Source organism: Terrapene carolina, unplaced genomic scaffold (genome assembly GCF_002925995.2).
Source record: "Terrapene carolina triunguis isolate 2854851 unplaced genomic scaffold, T_m_triunguis-2.0 Scaffold212, whole genome shotgun sequence".
Lineage (NCBI taxonomy): Eukaryota > Metazoa > Chordata > Testudines > Emydidae > Terrapene > Terrapene triunguis.
Window position 1 is genome coordinate 11,451,017 of NW_020664563.1, and position 18,533 is coordinate 11,469,549.

The 18,533-nt window shown below is 42.5% G+C and overlaps 2 protein-coding genes across 5 annotated transcripts in view; one reads left to right on the forward strand and one right to left on the reverse strand.

The window, feature by feature from the left end:
* The window catches only part of LOC113407498 (ras-specific guanine nucleotide-releasing factor RalGPS1), a 287,535-nt gene that overhangs the window by 138,643 nt on the left and 130,359 nt on the right, over positions 1 to 18,533 (forward strand). The window lies entirely within an intron of this gene.
* LOC113407499 (angiopoietin-related protein 1) overlaps positions 17,107 to 18,533 on the reverse strand; it is a 37,493-nt gene continuing 36,066 nt past the window's right edge. Inside the window, exon 5 of the mRNA XM_026656089.1 lies at positions 17,107 to 17,566. Within this exon, the coding sequence (XP_026511874.1) occupies positions 17,379 to 17,566 (188 nt within the window). The 3' untranslated portion in view covers positions 17,107 to 17,378. The remainder of the gene's footprint in view (positions 17,567 to 18,533) is intronic.

An 18,533-nucleotide genomic window follows, 5' to 3' on the forward strand; every position in this document is an offset into this window, starting at 1 on the left:
CCCCCCCCCCGGGATCCTTACCCTATCCAACCATCCCTTCTCCCTGTCCCATGACCATCCCCGGAACCCCTGCCCCTGACTGCCCCCCACCGCCCCATCCAACCCCTCCTCTCCTTTCTGATTGCCCCCCCCGGGACCCCTGCCCCATCCAACCACCCCTTCTCCCTGACTACCCCCGGAACCCCCGCCCCCATTCAATCCTCCTATTCCCTGCCCTCTGACCGCTCCCACCCCCATCCACACCCCCAGCCCCTGACCACCCCCCGAAATCCCCTGTCCTCTATCCAACCTCCCTGCCCCCTTACTGCGCTGCCTGGAGCACCGGCAGCTGGCGGCGCGGCTGCACCATGACAGGTAGCTGCGCTGCCCGTCTGGAGCCAGCCACGCACCATTCAGCACAGAACGCCGGGTCAGACCGGGCTCTGCAGCTGTGCTGCCCAAGGAGCTCACCCCCCAGAGCTTTGTGCCAGTGGTGCAGTGAGCTGAGGCTGCAGGGGAGGGGGGACAGCAGGGGAGGGGCCGGGGGCTAGCCTCTCGGGCCAGGAGCTCAGCGGCCGGGCAGAACGGTCCCGTGGGCCGTAGTTTGCCCATCTCTGATATAGTAAGAAATAACTTTTCTACTTAAGAAGAAAAATTCCTGTTAAACCTCTCAAGTGCTCCTAAGATTTTACATAGAGTATCAGTTTTCTTGGAGATGTTGTGTAGATTTAATGGTTGGCTCATGGAGAAGCAGTTAGAGACTGTTACTCCTGGAAGTGCTTTCCAAGAACTAAACATTTGACTATAAATTTAATAATGAAAAGTCATCAGTCACTAACTGCAGAGGTAAGCATAACTTCTGGAATCTGTTTTAGCTGTTGTGGAATCTGATTTCTATTGCATATATTATCACTTTGATTACACTGAAGTGACTAGGTTATTAAATTGGTGCTACAAAATATAAAAAAATAAAATGGGTGATTTATAGAGATTTATAATGAATAATTTGCCTTCCTATGTTTCTAAGAAATCTTTACTGGTTGATTTATATATTTGCTTAATGGATATAGTTTTTATGGCTATGATCAAATATTTTCACCAGTTTTTTGGAATTATTTGATTTTAAAGAGCAGCTTTAAGCAGGGTTAGTGCCTACCAGTGTATTTTTGATATTTTTGTAGTTGAATGTTAATTATATAAAACTTCAGTAATTATACAAATGTTAAAGAAATGCTTGTCTGACTGTTTCCCTCTCCCAGAAACATCAGGCAGGTCACATGAGTTCATCCAACTTAATATGCATTGTGTTGCAGACATCGGTTATTTCTTTATCTACATCAAGATGAGCTCCAGTGGCTCACTACAGTTGACTAGACTTGATAATCCCCCCCCAAACTCTAAATCTGCTATTTTCTCCTTTACTTCTTTGGGCTATTTTAAATCCTCTTGGACGTGGGGATTAGAAATCCTTTATTGTGCTAACATCCACATATCTGTCATGATAGGTACTTCAGCCTCTGTATCTTATGTGGGGGTAAAGAATCAGTCTTGTCAGGCACTGGTAACAAGGGAATGCTCAGCCCCCTGCAGCTCCCACTAGTTTTGTTCTGCTTCAACAGCAGCAGACAGAGTTAACCAGACCTTTGCACTGAAGAGGTTTTCTGAGGAAATTTTTAAAAAAACTGTAATTCTGAATTAGCAATTTGGTTCTATAATTTAATCTTCTAAATGTCAGCTGTGTCTCAGGTTTGTTGGCCTTATAAGTTGTCAGCCCTGCTTCCTTTTGTGAAATACTGAAGCAGCTGATATCCCTTCAGTTGCTTAGGGAGAAAACTAGGCCAAAAAAGAGAGGTTTATTCTTTCACTTCATCCCTTCTTACTTAGTGTCACAGTGGGGAGTTTCACCTCCTCTGGGGGTAGGATACATTTTTCCCTCTCAACAATCTTGTCAAGGCAGGGGTCACCTTGGCCTTCTTTCTCTAAGCAGAAGCAAAACCAGGCAGGATTGACTTGGATGGATGAGATGCAGGCACCATCCTAGAAGCCCAGTGTGGGCAGTGGTATGTAATTTCCCCTACCCCAGACAGAAGAGGAGCCAGGCAGGACTGTAACAGCCCACTCCAAAGGCAAGTGCCTCCTTCCTCCCCTTTCTCAGGAGAGCAGTGCCAGAACATCAGTACGCTAGAAGTGTCTAGATCTCACACCTGCAACCACCACTCCTGATTGTGGTGCTCTTGGGCTTTGAGCACAACATGGATGCCAGAATGTTTAGTAAGGGGCCTTTACTCTTAGTCCCATCCCCAGTCCTGTCACCTCTATATCAGGCCTCCTAAGGGTCCCCTTATAATATCTCAGGAAAGGGCCTCTAGCAAACCCATTTGAGAGAAGAGAAAAAGGATGTTCTAGTGATTAGAGTGCTAACCAATGCTATGGGAGATGCAGATTCAATTCCTGCTCCATCACAAACATCCTGTGTGGCCCTGGCAAGTCACTTAGTTTCTCTGTGCCTTGGCTCACCATCTGCAAAATGTGGAAAACCTGACTGAGATGATGTGAGGCTAAATACATTAAAGAGTGTAGTTGCTCAGATACTACAGTGATGGGGTCCAAATAAGTAAGATATATAGGTGGATGTGGCTCATGTGGATCCCATGCGGTAGAAATGGACAAAACTTGTCCCAGAGCGTCTTGATTCCGGGGATTCCATTCTTGAACTCCAGTCTCACTCTGGGACATGTTTTTGGGTCTCCTGAAGTGGCCTGAAGATGGTAAGCAAAATCTCAAAGGGGCAAAAAATAAAAGGGGAATCTTCCTTGAGAGGCGGGCCAGCAAGAGGATCAATACAGCACATATTTAAAATTTAAAAGAAAACATTATAGGATAAGCTTGCAGTCATAATGTTATGAAGCTTTGATCAGTAGTTCTTTGGCTGCCCTCAATCTGATTCTTATACTATAAACCGACTCTAAGACTCAAATAGCTTCAGACTTTGGGAGAATCACATTCAGGGTACAAATGTTAACATTTGGGTGTTGTGAAATTGCTGAAAAGTTTCATATGACTTTCACTCAATCAAAAAGAACAGTGGGGAAGGGGAAATACTTTGTTCAATGATACCCACTCTTTAGAATCAGTTTATTGAACCTACTTTCTACCTCTTTGGCAATTCCTGCTTGATTTTAGCAGTGACTCTGCTCATGAACTCCTATATAGAGAGATTAATGTTTCATGTACTTTAAAAACAGATTTTCAGGTATTCAGAGATATGGCATAGGAGATTGATTAATGAGATTTGTAATCACTGCAATCAGATCAGAACTGAACTTGGATGGGGGGCTGGGAGGTGGGGCATAAAACATAATCAGAATGGAATTTTAAGATTTGACTTCTTCCAAACCTCCAAGATTAGAAAATGTTTCTCTAGAGTATTGGAAAGCTCCAACTTACAGCTATTCAAAGGTTTTTTAGCATTAGCTTTTATCTGTTATGGGTTTATGAGATGATATCAGACCAAGCAAAAACAATTTACCAGGTAGGCCAGGCTTCTTTCAGCATCCCAGATATCCGGGCTTCTCTGCTTCTTGCTTAAACAATCTTTCTGGTATCTAACGTTTTAGAAATAAAATAGATATTTTTCTCTATCTAGCTGATTTGGATTTTTTCTGTTGCTTCCTTAAGTGTACAAAATACAAATATATGCAAAATTGGCAAAGGAAAACAGAAAAATACTGGAAAACTGTATGATTGTTCTTCCTTTATTTCAAGTTTGTGCCAGTGCAAACATCTCCCTTTAGACACATGAACAACTTTTTGTCCAAATTCTGCTGTAGAGTAAGTCTTTGGACATAACGTGTCAATTTATTAAAGTCTAATGTGTATTTCCTTTTTGCTTAGAAATGAAAAATTGGTTTAGTTGATGTCTGTAATACTTCTTGCTGGGACCAGTTGTAATTTAAAAACTAGTCTATCATCTGGCTTTATACAGTACTAGTTGTTATTAGTGACAAGAATGTCGTATGCTTTCATTTTAATTCTCCAGAGGAATAGTGAATTAGATATACTTTTCTGGGGTTCTTTCTCTAGTGTTACTTAACTTCATATGGATAAATGGCTGGAAAAGCAAATGAAAATGGTTTGGAACAGTAATCTTAGTAAATCTGGAACTGTCTTGGAAGCTTAACTGTTCAATTCAGTTAATCTCTTCCTGCAATGAAAAATTTAACCTGTAGTAAGGCCTGCTGAGAATTTATAAAAATATTCTCTCTAAAGGTTGTTAACTAGGGATTTTTACTGAAATGAGTAGAAGAATATTCAATAAAAGAGCAATTCACTAATCTGTTTCTGATTTTCCACTTGTAGGCTATAATCTATTAAAGGTTTTTTTTGTTTGTTTTCTGTTCTTTGGTATGTAAAATGTGTACAGAAAGAGTATTGCTTCTGTGTTAAATTACGTATACAATGCTGTTAAACGATTAACTGGTTTAATGGCTCTGCTGTGGCATGACAAACTTAGTTTGGAAAGCAACTTTGGATATCACACTCCAGGAACTGGGAGAATGGCATTGCTTTATAAAGGTAACTTTTCTGGACTTACTAGGCAAGTTGATTGCCACATGCTGTCTGAGATCCCTGCTGGTGGTAGAAACACAGTTACATTGGCAATGGTCATGAAGGACCCTGCTGGTAGTGGGGTTAGGAAGGACACAAAAAGAGGACAACTGTGGTGTTGTCTCAGAAGTTTAAAAGGAGTTCAGTTTTGTCTCCAAAATTAATATGGGTATATTTTCACTGTAGAGTTAACTCGAGTTCTTACTTGCATGTTGTCCCTAAACTGTCTTATACAGACACACAAACCTCTAACCTGAATTTGTTGCTTTCACCTGGGGCTTGTTGGTACATCTGTGGTTATAGGCTAAAGCACAAGTGAGCATGCAGGCTAAATCGCTCGTGGTGATAGTCCTCCAGTTCCTTCTCATAATTCTCCAGTGAGCCAAGAAGGTCAGACACATTCTTCCACAGTTCACTGGGAAGGAATCAGAGCATCCCCACTTACTGCAGTGCTAAGAACCATGGGATTTGCCCCCAGAATTCCTGGTGACATACAAGTGTGCAGCACCAGTGTGCACCCAGTAACTCAAATGTGGCTTTTCAGTGTGGCCATTCACACCCGGGCTAGGCTAACCTGGATGCTCAAACCTAGATGCCAGTCACCCAAGTTAATTCTGTAGTGAAGACATATCTTATATGGCCAATTTAAATGGTCAACGCAAACTGAGAATGGATAAGTCATGTTTATTTTATTCTAAGCAAAATATAACCTCTCTGAAAAAGGTTTATAATGGAAATTCTGACAAAGCCTTTGTTATAGTTGTGCTGCCAGACTTCACAGTGAAACAAGTGGGTCATACTGATAGAAATAAAAGATGTTTCTTAGCTTAAAATTTACTACTCCTTGAAATAGTCTTTTATATTTGTGTTTCACTGAAGGTGAGATCAGTTGTGTTAAGCTGTTGGAGCTGAGGGAGGGGAGAAGAAGAGGTTCTCAGAGTAAAGGTGTAAACATTTGTCTGGCAAGTACTAGTCTGGCAAATCGTAAGGAAAAAATGTGTGTGAATTACTGCTCTAAATCTGAAAATCATTAAAAATGTTTATTTGTTCTTGTCATAAATTACAGAACAATCTTAAGTGTTGTGCTGGGAATTTGGCACTTTGACAACACTCATTCTGTAGGAGAGAGAAAAATAGAACAGTGTGCTGCATAGGGATATGGAACATGATAAATATTCTCCATGTATAATTCTTGTAGGCATGCCTACTTCATTTTCCTAATGAGGAGGCAATACAATTTATACTACTGAGGATGTTACTCTGGGAAAGCAAATATGCAGAAAAATACCTTTAGTCATGCAAAAATTGAAGTCAGTAAATTGAGCAAATCTTCCAAGTGCACTGCTTATGGTTTCCCTTGAGAAATGATTTTTGCAGTCTTGTAAGTCTTCTCTTGGGGAAATAGAGTGAGTGAGTGAGTGAGTGAGTGAGTGAGTGAGTGAGTGAGTGAGTGAGTGAGTGAGTGAGTGAGTGTGTGTGTGTGTGTGTATACATACATACATACATACATACACACACACACACACACACACACACACACACACAAAACAATATATATATGTGTGTGTGTGTATATATTTTATATATATGTATGTGTGTATATATATGTATGTGTGTGTATATATGTATGTGTGTGTATATATATTGTACACACATGTATTTAATGTGTGTGTGCGTGTATGTATTGCATGCAAAAATGTACATTAAAAGAACAGTATTAAGGTTGCAAGGTCAAGCACTCGGAAGTTAGGAAATGTCAGAATTAAGGTTGCCTATGGAACCTTAATTGGCTCCCTTGTGTGTATGGATGACAGTCTTTAATTACATGATCATATTTTTTTTTTGTTTTGTTTAGGATACTGCTTCATTCAGTGCACTGGATGAACGATGCTCACTTAATGAGCTACTATTTAATAATGTTTCTCCTTGTTGATTGTGTGGCCCTATGCTTATTTACTACATGCTATTCAAACTGCACTCTGCAAACAGAATTATTGGTTTCCTCCTGGGTTTTCCTATGGTGCTCATCACTATATTATCTGAATGCTTCACAAACAGTGAATGTATTTTCATAACACCCCTATGAGATGAATTGGTATTATCCCCATTATATAGATGGGGAATGGAGGGACAGAGATTGATTAAGAGATTAAGGTCAAAAGTATCCACTAATTTTGAATGCCCAATTTGAAACACCTAGGATCTTTTTTTTTTTAGTGTGTAACATTATACAGCACTTACTGTTTTGGGGGAATTTTTGAAACTTTTTATTAAGGCAAAGTTGCAATAAAACATTAACATACTATATTGTACATTACTTATTCAGGATCAGGTTAATATGCAAAGAACCTGGCAAATATATTTAAAGCACAGTTCTTTGAGTGGTTCTGCATAGTCCTTTTTATGGATACTGCACTGCCTTTTGGTCCCTAATGGTAGAATCCTCTCTAAGCAGTGTCTGTTAGAGCAGTGGTTTTCAAAGTGCAGGTCGCGATGTGACAGATTTTCGTTAACAATCTGCCTGGGCCCACAGTTGATCAGGCTGGGACCACAGGATCTTTCTGGGGAGTAGATGACGAGGCACACCACATCTCTGAATTTTAAAGCTTTGTTGATAAAATAATAAAATAACAGCGGAGAGTGCTGGAAATGCTTCCATGTCACTCAAAGGAAGGAAGAAAGCATTAGTGCCCTAACCCACTTTCATACTCACACACTCACTACCCAGGGCTGGCCAGGTCTGGGTGTAGCGTAGGAAAAGGGGGGGGGAGGATGGACGGGAGGTCTGTCCTGTGTGCACAGGTCGTCCAGGATCTGCGGTGTGATCTCCGAATTGCTCCAGTTCTTGGGAGGGCTTTTAAGTCCTGGGTTTCTTTGGAGGTGTCGTCATCCAGGGCCCTCTGTGCCTGGTGCTCTTTGTACCAGTCCCAATCGGCTTGCTGTGGCCTTCTCGGCTGCCCAAAACACACCGGCTCCGGAGAATTTGTTTTCCCTTCTGTTGGCCTTCACTGTCGCTGCCTCATTCGCTCTGTTTTCACTGCTATCCTTGCAGCTCGGCTCCACTTAGTTCTCCTCTTGTCACGACTGGGCAGCTGTAGATTTCTCGTCGAGCCCATGACCTTGGGCCTGGGCCAGCGTCTACCTAAAGTGCTGAATTAACCCGTTTTCTGCTTCTTTCTTTCTCCCCCCCGCCCCCTTGGCCTCTCGTACTCCTGCAAAGGAATCTTCCATTCCCCACTCTCACACCTTTGACCCTCCCCAAAATGCTTTGCGATGCTTGCAACAGCGTTAGTCACATACAATGCTGATCTGCCTTCCCTGGAGACTCCCTGAGGGAGGGGGGCCATTGGGGTGTGACAGCAACCTAGTACTGGGTCACAGAATGTAAGGCACTGGGTTGCGGCGACTCTGGTCAGCACCACCTACTGGGCCATTAAAAGTCCCGTTGGCAGTGCTGTCCGGCTAAGGAAGTGGCCAGCAGCAGATCTGGCTCCTAGGTGGGGCCACGGGGCTCCGCGTGCTGCCTCCGCCCCAAGCACCAGCTCCCAGGCAATGGGAGCTGGAGGGGGCGGTGCCTGCAGGCGAGAGCAATGCAAAGCTGCTTGCGCATCTCCTCCTAGGAGCTGGACCTGCTGCTGGCCGCTTCCGGGGCACCGCGCAGTGCCAGGATAGGCAGGAAGCCTGCCTTAGCACCCCTGCTGCGCCACTGACCAGGAGCCGCCCAAGGTAAGCCCATGCCCCAACCTTGTGCCCCAATCCCTTTCTGCACCCCAAGCCCCTCATCCCCGGCCCCACCCCAGATCCTGCACCCCCAGCCTAGAGCCCTGACCCCCGCCCACACCCTGACCCCCTGCCCCAGCCCAGAGCCCCCTCCCATACCCTGAACCCCTCATTCCCGGCCCCACCCCACAGCCCTCACCCCCACACCCTCTGCTCCAGCCCTGAGCCCCTCCCACACCCCAAACCCCTCATCCCCAGCTCCTTTGGGTCGCAGGCATCAACAATTTTCTTCAACTGTGTCACCAGAAATTTTTTTTGGAAACCACTGTGTTAGAGTGCTTGCATGGCCCCTTGTGTTCATACCCTCAGCATCTCTGAACATGCTACGGGAAAGAATGTACAGCGCCCTTTACTACCTCAGTTCCTTCCAACTGTTGTGCAAGGTGGAAGTGAACTGCTCTGATCCACTCAGTCTGGGGGTTTTCTCCATTTCTTGCTGCCTTTTGTAATTGTTTAGCATAGTTATAGTTTAGTAATAAGTATACTTAGTTAAGTTATGGTCCGTTCAGGGTTATGGTGTCCAGTTGTTTTCCCGGTGTGGGACAATTGTGTTAGATGCCTGAAGTACTTGGCGGAGAGCCACTCTCCTTCTCAGTGTTCCATCTGCTGGACTTTCATGCCTAGATCTCAAAGGAGAGGCAAAAATGATTGCAGGTGCTTAACCTTAAGGAGGCTCTTGAAGTTTTTGGCATTTGTTGGATCCAAGGTCTAAGGAAGACAGTCTCTGCTCCTGTGTCTTTCTCCAGGAAGTCAAAGCAGCTTTAAGATTCCAGGAAATTGGAACCTGTATTACTTATCTATTAAGATGGCATTCGTTATTACCTACATTAGCCAGAGAGGTGAATGAATTAAATGTCTTGATGGCTGATCCCAAGTTTTTGCCAAAAGTAGTTTCTGAATTTCACATCTATCAGACAATTGTGTGATTCTTATTCCAAGAATCACATGGGGTCAGACTGTGTATTCCCAGGCTATTTCTGGATAGTTTAAACAATGGATTGTTGAATGTTACATGATAGCAGAAATTCCTGTACCTACAATGGTACTATCTCATTCCACCAGAGCTGTGGCAGTGTCTTTTGTTCACCTTACACAAGTCTCTGTTGCTGAGACACTTTTACTTAAACATTCTGCCCTTGATTTGGCTTCAAGGGCTGATGCTTGTTTTGGTAGAGTGGTGCTTCAGTCTCTATTCAGTTACCTGTGTTCCTTCCCCCAGGTTATTTTCAGAACTGCTTATCAAACCACCCATAAGTGGAATATGTAGAGTCCCTCAAAGAAGAAATTAAGGTTACATACTTGTAACCATAGTTCTTTGAGATTGCTCTGCATGTTCACACTTCTGCCCTTTTTTCCCTCTTAGGGCTTGTCTACATTACCCGCAGGATCGACAGGCAGCGACTCACCGCAGTGAAGACAATGCGTTGAGTAGATCTAAGCACGTCGACGTCAGCTACGTTATTCACGTAGCTGAAGTTGTGTAACTTAGATCAACCCCCCCGCCCCCCGGTGTAGAACAGGCCTTAGAGTCCTATTGTTCTTTTCTCTCAGTTGGCAGTGGAAGGAACTAAGGTAGAAGAGGGCACTGTGCCCCCCCCCCCCCACACACACACCTTATATAGCCTCAGCCTCAGAACATTCAGAGATGCTGAGGATAAGGATACGAGGTGAGTGTGTGAGAGCACTCTGACACTACTTGGAGAGGGTTCTACTATTAGGTACCACAAGGTGGCACAGTATCCATAAGTGTGAATATACAGAGCCATCTCAAAAAAACACTGGTTACAAGAAAATAACCTTCATTTCCCATGGAGTTGCCTAGCCAGTTCCACTCTCTCATGCCCCATGTCCCTCTCCCTTTCAAGGAAGCAGGGTTAATCAGGGAGGTCATTGAGCGTACAGGAGAGACAATGTCCCTGCTCTCAATTTTGGTGCCTGGCCCCATCCCAAACTGGAGCAGCAATTGAAGTGAGTATCTTGCTTGGCCCCTGCAGCCTGGGCTGGAGCATGCTCAGTGTGGATGGACTCTGGGGAATTTCACTGCAATCAAGCAACTCTCTATCAAGCATGTGTGAAGTGATTTTTTTCTCAAAAGCTTCAAATTTTGCCAAATTTGGGTGGATTTTCACAGGAATAGCAAAAAGGAGACACATCCCTAACACAAAGGCCACATCCCTGTTGAATTTCAAATACCTGCTCCAAAGCATGAGGACACCACAGCATAGGGCTACCATATGTCCGGATTTCCCCGGACATGTCCGGCCTTTTCGGTCTATAAATAGCCGTCCGGGGGGGATTTTTAAAAATCTAAAAATGTCCGGGATTTCCCCCCGGTCGGCTATTTATAGATAGAAAAGCGGCGGCCAAGCGCCGCTGGGCACCCAAAGTCCCTTCCCGGCTCCCCCCATCCTCTGCAGCCTTACCATGCTGTCCGGCCCCCAGCTGTCTTCCCCCTTCTCCCCTCCCCTGAACGCTCCGCCCCCCTGCTCCTCCCCGTCCCCTGCTTCCCGCGAATCAGATCTTCGCGGGAAGTCTGAGCAGGGGCAAGCGGGAGGCAGCAGCAGGTAAGCTGGAGTGGGGGGGGGGCGCGAGGAGGAGAGCTCCGGGGAGGCGCGGCCCTGGCCGAGCTGCTCCCTCTGGCCCGGGCCGAGCGGCTCCCAGCTGCCCCAGCGGCTCCGGCCCGGCTCGGGCCCCAGCACCCCCGGCCCGGACCCGGCCCGGCTCGGGCCCCAGCAGCCCCGGCCGAGCACCTCCGGCCCGGCCCCAAGCCCCGCAACCCCGGCCGGAGCGCAGCCCGATTCCTGGGCTCTTTAAAGCCGGTCCTGGTCAGGGGACAGGGAGGGGGGGTTGGATGGGTCGGGAGTTTGGGGGGGGCTGTCAGGGGGGCAAAGGTGTGGAGAGGGGTTGGGACAGTCAGGGACAGGGAGCGGGGGGGTTAGATAGGTCGGGGGCTCTGGGGGGGCTGTCAGGGGGGCAGGGGTGTGGAGAGGGGTTGGGACAGTCAGGGACAGGGAGCAGGGGGGGTTAGATGGGTCGGGGGGGCTGTCAGGGGGGCAGGGGTGTGGAGAGGTGTTGGGACAGTCAGGGACAGGGAGCAGGGGGGGTTAGATGGGTCTGGGGTTCTGGGGCGGCTGTCAGGGGGCAGGGGTGTGGAGAGGGGTCGAGGCAGGCAGGTAGCAGAGGGGGTTGGATGGGTCAGGAGTTCTAGGGGTCCTGTCGGGGGCGGGGAGCAGTTGGATAGGGCATGGGAGTCCCCGGGGGTCTGTCTGGGGGCGGGGGTGTGAATATGGGGTGGGGGTGTGGATAAGGATCGGGGCAGTCAGGGGACAGGTAGGGTCGTAGGGCGTTCTCAGGAGGGAGCAGTCGGGACAAGAAGCAGGGCGGCTTAGATAAGCGGTGGGGTCCTAGGGGGCAGTTAGTGGCAGGGGTCCCAGGAGGGGGCAGTCAGGGGACAAGGAGCGGGGGGGTTTGGGGGTTCTGAGGGGAGCAATCAGGGGGTGGGAAGTGGGAGGGAGTGGATGGGGGTGGGACAGGGGCGGGGCTAGAGCGGGGCTCCTCCCCCTCCCGTCCTCTTTTTTGCTTGTGGAAATATGGTAACCCTACCACAGCATCTCAAAGAAAAGGTCACTAGAAGCTTTAAACATGGGCAAAACATAATTTTCACTCACCTCTTTTCTCAGAAACTGCTGCATTGTTTTTGGCAATTACAATAAAATTTACTTAATTTTCTTAGAAAATCAGATTATATTGAATGAAGTCTAGATTAGTACAGCTGTGAAATAACTGCCTTAATTAGAAATGTAACTGTAATTTAGATAATGCAGATTCTCTAGGTTTTTCTAATGAAATATTTAAATGAACTCTGAGGTGACATTGGGGGAGTGGTAAAAAAGGAAAGCTGAAGACTGCTTAAAGTCCAGTGGAATCCCACAGTAAAAGCCTGACAGAGAAAGTGACACCTGTATCTAGTTCTGAATGACAAAAGGGAAATGGATAGATGAGGCGGATGAGCCAATATCTTTTATTGGACCAACTTCTGATGGTGAGAGAGACAAGCTTTGCAGCTATGCAGAGCACTTCAGGTCTGGGAAAGGTACTAAGAGTGTCACAGCTAAATAAGTATCAGAGGGGTAGCCGTGTTAGTCTGAATCTGTAAAAAGCAACAGAGGGTCCTGTTAAGACTAAAGGTGCCACAGGACCCTCTGTTGCTTTTTACAGCTAAATAAAAGATCAAACAGATAGTTTAGCATAAGTAGTTAGCACATATTCTAAGACCATTCAGGCTGAAGTTGCCCTTGCACAGGAAATATTTTGATACAGGGGGTGGGGGAATGCACATTCCCAAAGATACTGTGACAGCAGCCACAGTTAGAAAAAAAAAAAACTCCTATTTCCGAGAGCAGGATTTTGAGTTCTTTTTTGAACTCATTAATATTTCCCATGAAATTGCAGTTAGTAACGGATGAAGAAAAACTTCATTTTGTGATTACCATGGCACTCTGTCTCTTTTATTAACATAGGTGTTTTTTTTTTTTTTTAAGGAAACATTTGTTTCAGGGGAACGCTGTTTGTTCAAAGAGGAATTATCATTAAATCCCATTGTTTCCGACTGAATAAATGTTACATAAATGTGTTAGCTGATGTTACTTTGTATTTTTCAAGCAAATAATATGCCAACCTGCAATATTTGTAGCCATATTTTTTGTTTTTCCTTATGGCTTATTCTCATGAACCAAAGATGTCTAAAGCACTTCATTAAATGAGTTGGGTTTGGTTTATATGCATTCTGTTAGTCAATACATATATGTTAGGCATAGTGCACACCGCCTTAATATTGTGTTTTATCCAACACGTGGGCAGTTATATTAACTGAATTATGTCTTTCCCACAATCCTGTTGACATCCATTCACTAATGTCAAGATATATAGCCACAATACCTGCAAAGCTGAAGTCATCTTTGGCACTGGAAAATATGAAACATGTCAAAGACAAGATACATTTGTTCTCTTTCCTGGTACAAGTTGAGAGGTACATTCACAGGAAACTGGTTTGAAATGTAGTATCCAAAACTGAGAGAGAAGTATACATCATGGTGCCAAAAAAACAAGATAAAAAGCTAATTGTTGCTTAGTCTTAGGTGATGTACAGAGTTCTTTTACTTAGTAAACTACCATGATACAAATATTAGTTAGGGTTGGAGGCAGGGAGTATATTGTGAGCAACTCTTCTGTAAAGTGAACTTCATGCTGTGAGAAACAAGCTTCCCTGAAAGATTCTGTAAAGTAAGAATTCTTTTCTTTCTGCATTGAACTGCATCGTCTTTAGCTGATAAACTTGGCAAGGCTTCACTGTTTGGGCTCTTGAACATTTTTAATATCAAACCACAAGTGTAGTTAAGCAATTGTCTATATTATAGACAGTAACTTTTCAGTTTACCTATGTATTGATAATAAACATGAAATGAATAGAAATAAAATATTTACAAAAGCCAACACTGGTGAATCATACATATTAATCTACAAAGATTGTGTTTCAGAACTGTAGTGTATTGATTGATGGAGTCTGAATATAGTTTTAATTGAAAGAACCAGCTATTGGTTTGCCTGCCACAATAGTGTTCTGCATAGCAACTATCCTAGAACTTCACACTCAGCACTTCTTGCTGCCGTTGTGCTTTCACAATGAGCTGCTGTTTGATTCACTCTGTGCATTTCTACTTGAAATGCACACTTATCAGTTTTTTTTTAATAACAGGTTTTAGCTGTCTGAGAATCACTTACTTCCCTGAAAAAACTGTTAGGGAATCAGTCTTGGTAGATTGCTATCTAGAAATCAATGCGTACTTCTAATAAATGCCTTTAATTTAGAAATCTGTGTTTCTATGTTTATATTTAAATCTAATCTACTTCAGTGCTTTCTAGACCATCTATCTTGTAATATCTGGCCATCAGCTTGGACTTCTTCAGAAGCTGAATTTATACTGTTTCCTGGGAGTAGTCTTCCAAGATTTTTAGGGGAGGGTAATGATAATTCAAACTTCAGAAGTCTCCTGGTAAGTAGCTTATAATAACTTTGATATAGTTGGCAATTTTACAGGTCAGATATCTGAGACTGAAAATTGTAACTAATTTTTCCAAGTTTAGTTACTGTTCCAGCTCCCAACCCTGTGCTTATTCTTCTAGGCCCCATAAGATGCTGTTTCTTCTTTGTACTGTTGTTTCTGCTTGCCCAGTTGCAGATCAAGGTAGCTATCAGTCTGTTTATCTAGATTTCAATACGGTTAAAGTTGTTACACCTTGTGATAGTTTGTGTCCTACTTTTTTTTTTCAGTAGAATCTAAAGGTGGTACTTCCTGCTGTCATGTTCACCTGCAATGTGCTTCAGAGAAAACTGCAATTCCTTAAGACCTGACCCAAAGCCACTAATATCCAGTGGGGGCTTTCTGTTAAGACTCTCACTGACTTTAATTGGCTTTGGATCAGCAGCTCTGTATCCAAAGAGGCTGTGAGTTTATATATATGATAGCAATATGTTATTGCCAGAACTTATAACAGTCTTCAAGTATGTAAAAAGTTGCTATAAAGAAGAAGGTGATAAATTGTTCTCCTTAACCCCTGAGGACAGGATAAGAAATAATGGGCTCAAATTGCAGCAAGGGAGATTTAGGTCAGACATAAGGAAAAACTTCCCAACTGTAAGGGAAGTTAAGCACTGGAAGAAATTATTATGGAATCTCCATCACTGGAGGTTTTAAAGAACAGGTTAGACAAACATCTGTCAGGAATGGTCTAGATAATACTTAGTCCTGCCTCAGTGCAGGGGGCTGGACTAGATGACCTACTGAGGTCCCTTCCAGTCCTACATTTCTATGATTATAAGTTCAGAGTTGGCAAATACCATATTTATTTTAAAGAACCCAAGAAAAGTAAAGTACAAGAGTGTTTTTGTGTAAGTGGTTGAGAATGTGAATTTCTGTTCCTTATAATTCCCCAGGATATATTTTGTCCCATAGGACTATGAGGTCATTCAGCTAGAAAGACAGTTAGGTGGAGGTACAATGTGTCTTTACACAATGTGTCTTTACAGCAGATATGCAAGGATGCAATTTAGTCTACACCTCTCACCCTTACTAGGTGTTACAGAGTAAGTTGCTACGCCTGTACTGAGGCAGAACTTTTCTCTCTTTAGTATAATCTTTTATAGGTGTGGAGATGGGATTTTCACAGATCTCTTCTTAAGTTGTGGTGTATGTTTGTTTACTCTGAAAATGCTTTCTGATCTTTAAATGGTATTTCTCCAACTAAACAAACTCTGTTCTTATAGTGGTCAAAATGACAGATTTGAGATATTCACATGATTCTGCATATTTTATATTGTAAAATGTTACAATTTAAAAAAGACATCAGCTCACAACTTCAGGTCCTCGCAGTTTTGTGACTGTTAATATTTGAGACTGATTAATGTAAGAATTGGATTTTAAATCATTTTGTTGAGCAAACTAGTAAATAGTCCTATACGTGGGACTGTTCTTCATTAATACTTGGCAAAGTCAACTTGAGTCTGTGAAACCAAGAAACTCTTTACTGTATTCTGGCTTTTTTGTGTACCTAATTAGTCCTGGAAAGTATGAGTGAAGTAGCAAAAGTCCTTTCCATCCATTTATATCTGGGCCACAAGAGTATCAGCCCAAATTTGCCTTAGCAATACTGCTCTTTTCTTGCTTTTGAAGTTGATCTGCATCTGAATATTGGTTGCCTTTCCTCATCTAGGCAACCACAAATGTCCCCAGGCTGCATTTATACAAAGTTTAGAAATAAATTAATATAGTAATTAACATTAATTTCTTTAGCTGCATCATATTTTCTGAATTTACTATGTAATGCCAACATGTTATACATGCTGAAATCTGTTCAAGTCATGAACTAATAAAAATGAAAAAAAAATTGAATTTTAATGCCTTCTTGGAAACTGAGATTAGATTGCAATGATTTCAAAATGCCAGTTTGGTCACAATTTCCAAAAGGTTGAGAAAATGTGTATTTAATATATTCTAGTAAAAGTTTTTTTTTTTTTTTTAATTTTTACCTATTTTGCTGATTGAGTTTTCAAGTGATCAAGAATGATTTTCCTATTCAGTAGCATGCATACCATAGGTAGCACTGCCTGCCTGCTACATGTGTTGAGTACAAAGACAAATAGAAAAGACATGAGCACTGTGGAATTTACTCATGCATTTATAAGAGTGTTTGTGTTATAAGAATTGTATTTTGTTTTTATTGTGCTAAGAAAACATTTCTCCTAAATGCTTTGACGGGAAGCAGGATACACCTGTCCTGTAAGAAACAGTCTACATTATTAGCAACTATTTTATGTTAAATTCACAACTTCATGTGGAAATGACTCTTATCGTTTATTTGCAACCAAATATATTTCTGCTGGCAAAACTAGAGTTTCTCTCCAATTTTCTGTCTACTATTTTGGGGTGCAAACACATTGTGTGTGTGTGTAAATGTTAAAACAATAACAATGTAAGATCAGATATACATTGAAAGTAATCTTATAATGAGTTTTTAAAAAACTATTAAATAACTGAAAATGAATTCATTTTCACATTAAAATAAGACAAATAGTTTGTTTTACATATTTACATTTAAAGGTTGAACTGATCTGGAGAAACTTGTACTGTAACCTAAGAACTATTTTAATCATTTTAATGGCTGCAATTAATGCAAAATGTGTAGGGCTTTAATGAAGATAAATATTTATTGCAAATGTTTAAACCCTTGTGTGTTTTGTGAATTATTAGAAGCTTTATATTTAACACATACTGTATCACAGTGAGAAAGTTTAAAAAACAAAAACCCAAAACACTTGTAGCACTGCATTTTGCAGGGCTAAATTGTGCAAAATAAGAGTTTAAATGTAACTTTTTTTTCCCCCTGGAGCTCAAGCACTGAAAAGTTTTATATTTGATCACTTGAGACAGTGGGGTATGGCTTTTGTTTTTTTTTCAGTCAATGGGTCTGATCATCATCTGAACTGCTTTCAGGGAATAAGAACCTCCTCTGTACTCAGCCCAAAAAATCCCATCTTGATATTTGCTTCTGTAATGACCTCCTCTGTACCACACTCCGTTAAGGTTAGAATGTGCGCAAGCATTGTACCACCAGCCTCCTTTGTGAAAATGGGCACAGTTTCCTGTTGGGAGAGAATAAAATAAGTGAAACCTCAGCACTTCAGAGGGGAAATGATAGACCAGGGGTTCTCAAACTTTTTTATGCTATGTACTACATATTAACAAAGTGCTTGTCTTGCTAGCCACTTTGTCTCCCATTAGTGATCAGATGGATAACTTCTTCTTCCACTTACAATTCTCTAAACTCCGTTGCAACTACAAACTGCAGTTCACAGAAGATTGCTGGTAATCTGAGGAGAGCTGGGCTGGTCACATGGTGCTGGCTCTCCTCTTTGATTTCAGCTGCTTAATTATATTGAAAGAAACTAAAAACATACTTTATGTAAGCAATTGTTAAGAATATCTGCTTTAAACTGTTCAGAAGTACTTTGGCGGGAGCAATGTGACTTGTGCCTTAAGTTTCAATTTCAGTGATTTGTGGTGAAGTTTACCTTATGAAGAGAGATGGTGGTCAGTCTTCTCCGAAGTTTTAAAAGTAACAATATTAACAAAGTAGCAATTGTTTTAAGTCGTCATTATTTTTAAGATGCTACCTACGTTCAGGGCCAAAACTGGACAATGAGTGGTGCCGTAACACGGTATGTTTTTCTATGGGTCATTTTCAGTTTTTAATCAACAATTTTATATTAGTTATTAGAGCTTTTTATCATTAAAGGGGCATCATCAAAAAGAATAATATTTTGTCTGAAAACGTACTTGTTATAGATACAAGTAACATGCAAGGCCCTGATCCTACAAAGTCTTCTTCATGTACTTAATTTTATTCACCTGGGACTACTGAGTGATTCAAGGTAAGCACATGTATAAATCTCTGCAGGATTGGGGCATAACATTGCTATTAGTGAAACAGATGAGAGAAAATAGTATTCTCTATTTTTTCCAGTTGGTTTACTCTTTGTATATTGGTTTCACTGTTTCCCATATATAATCAGTTGGTTTCTCTCTTGCCAAAAAGACCCTTAAAAATAT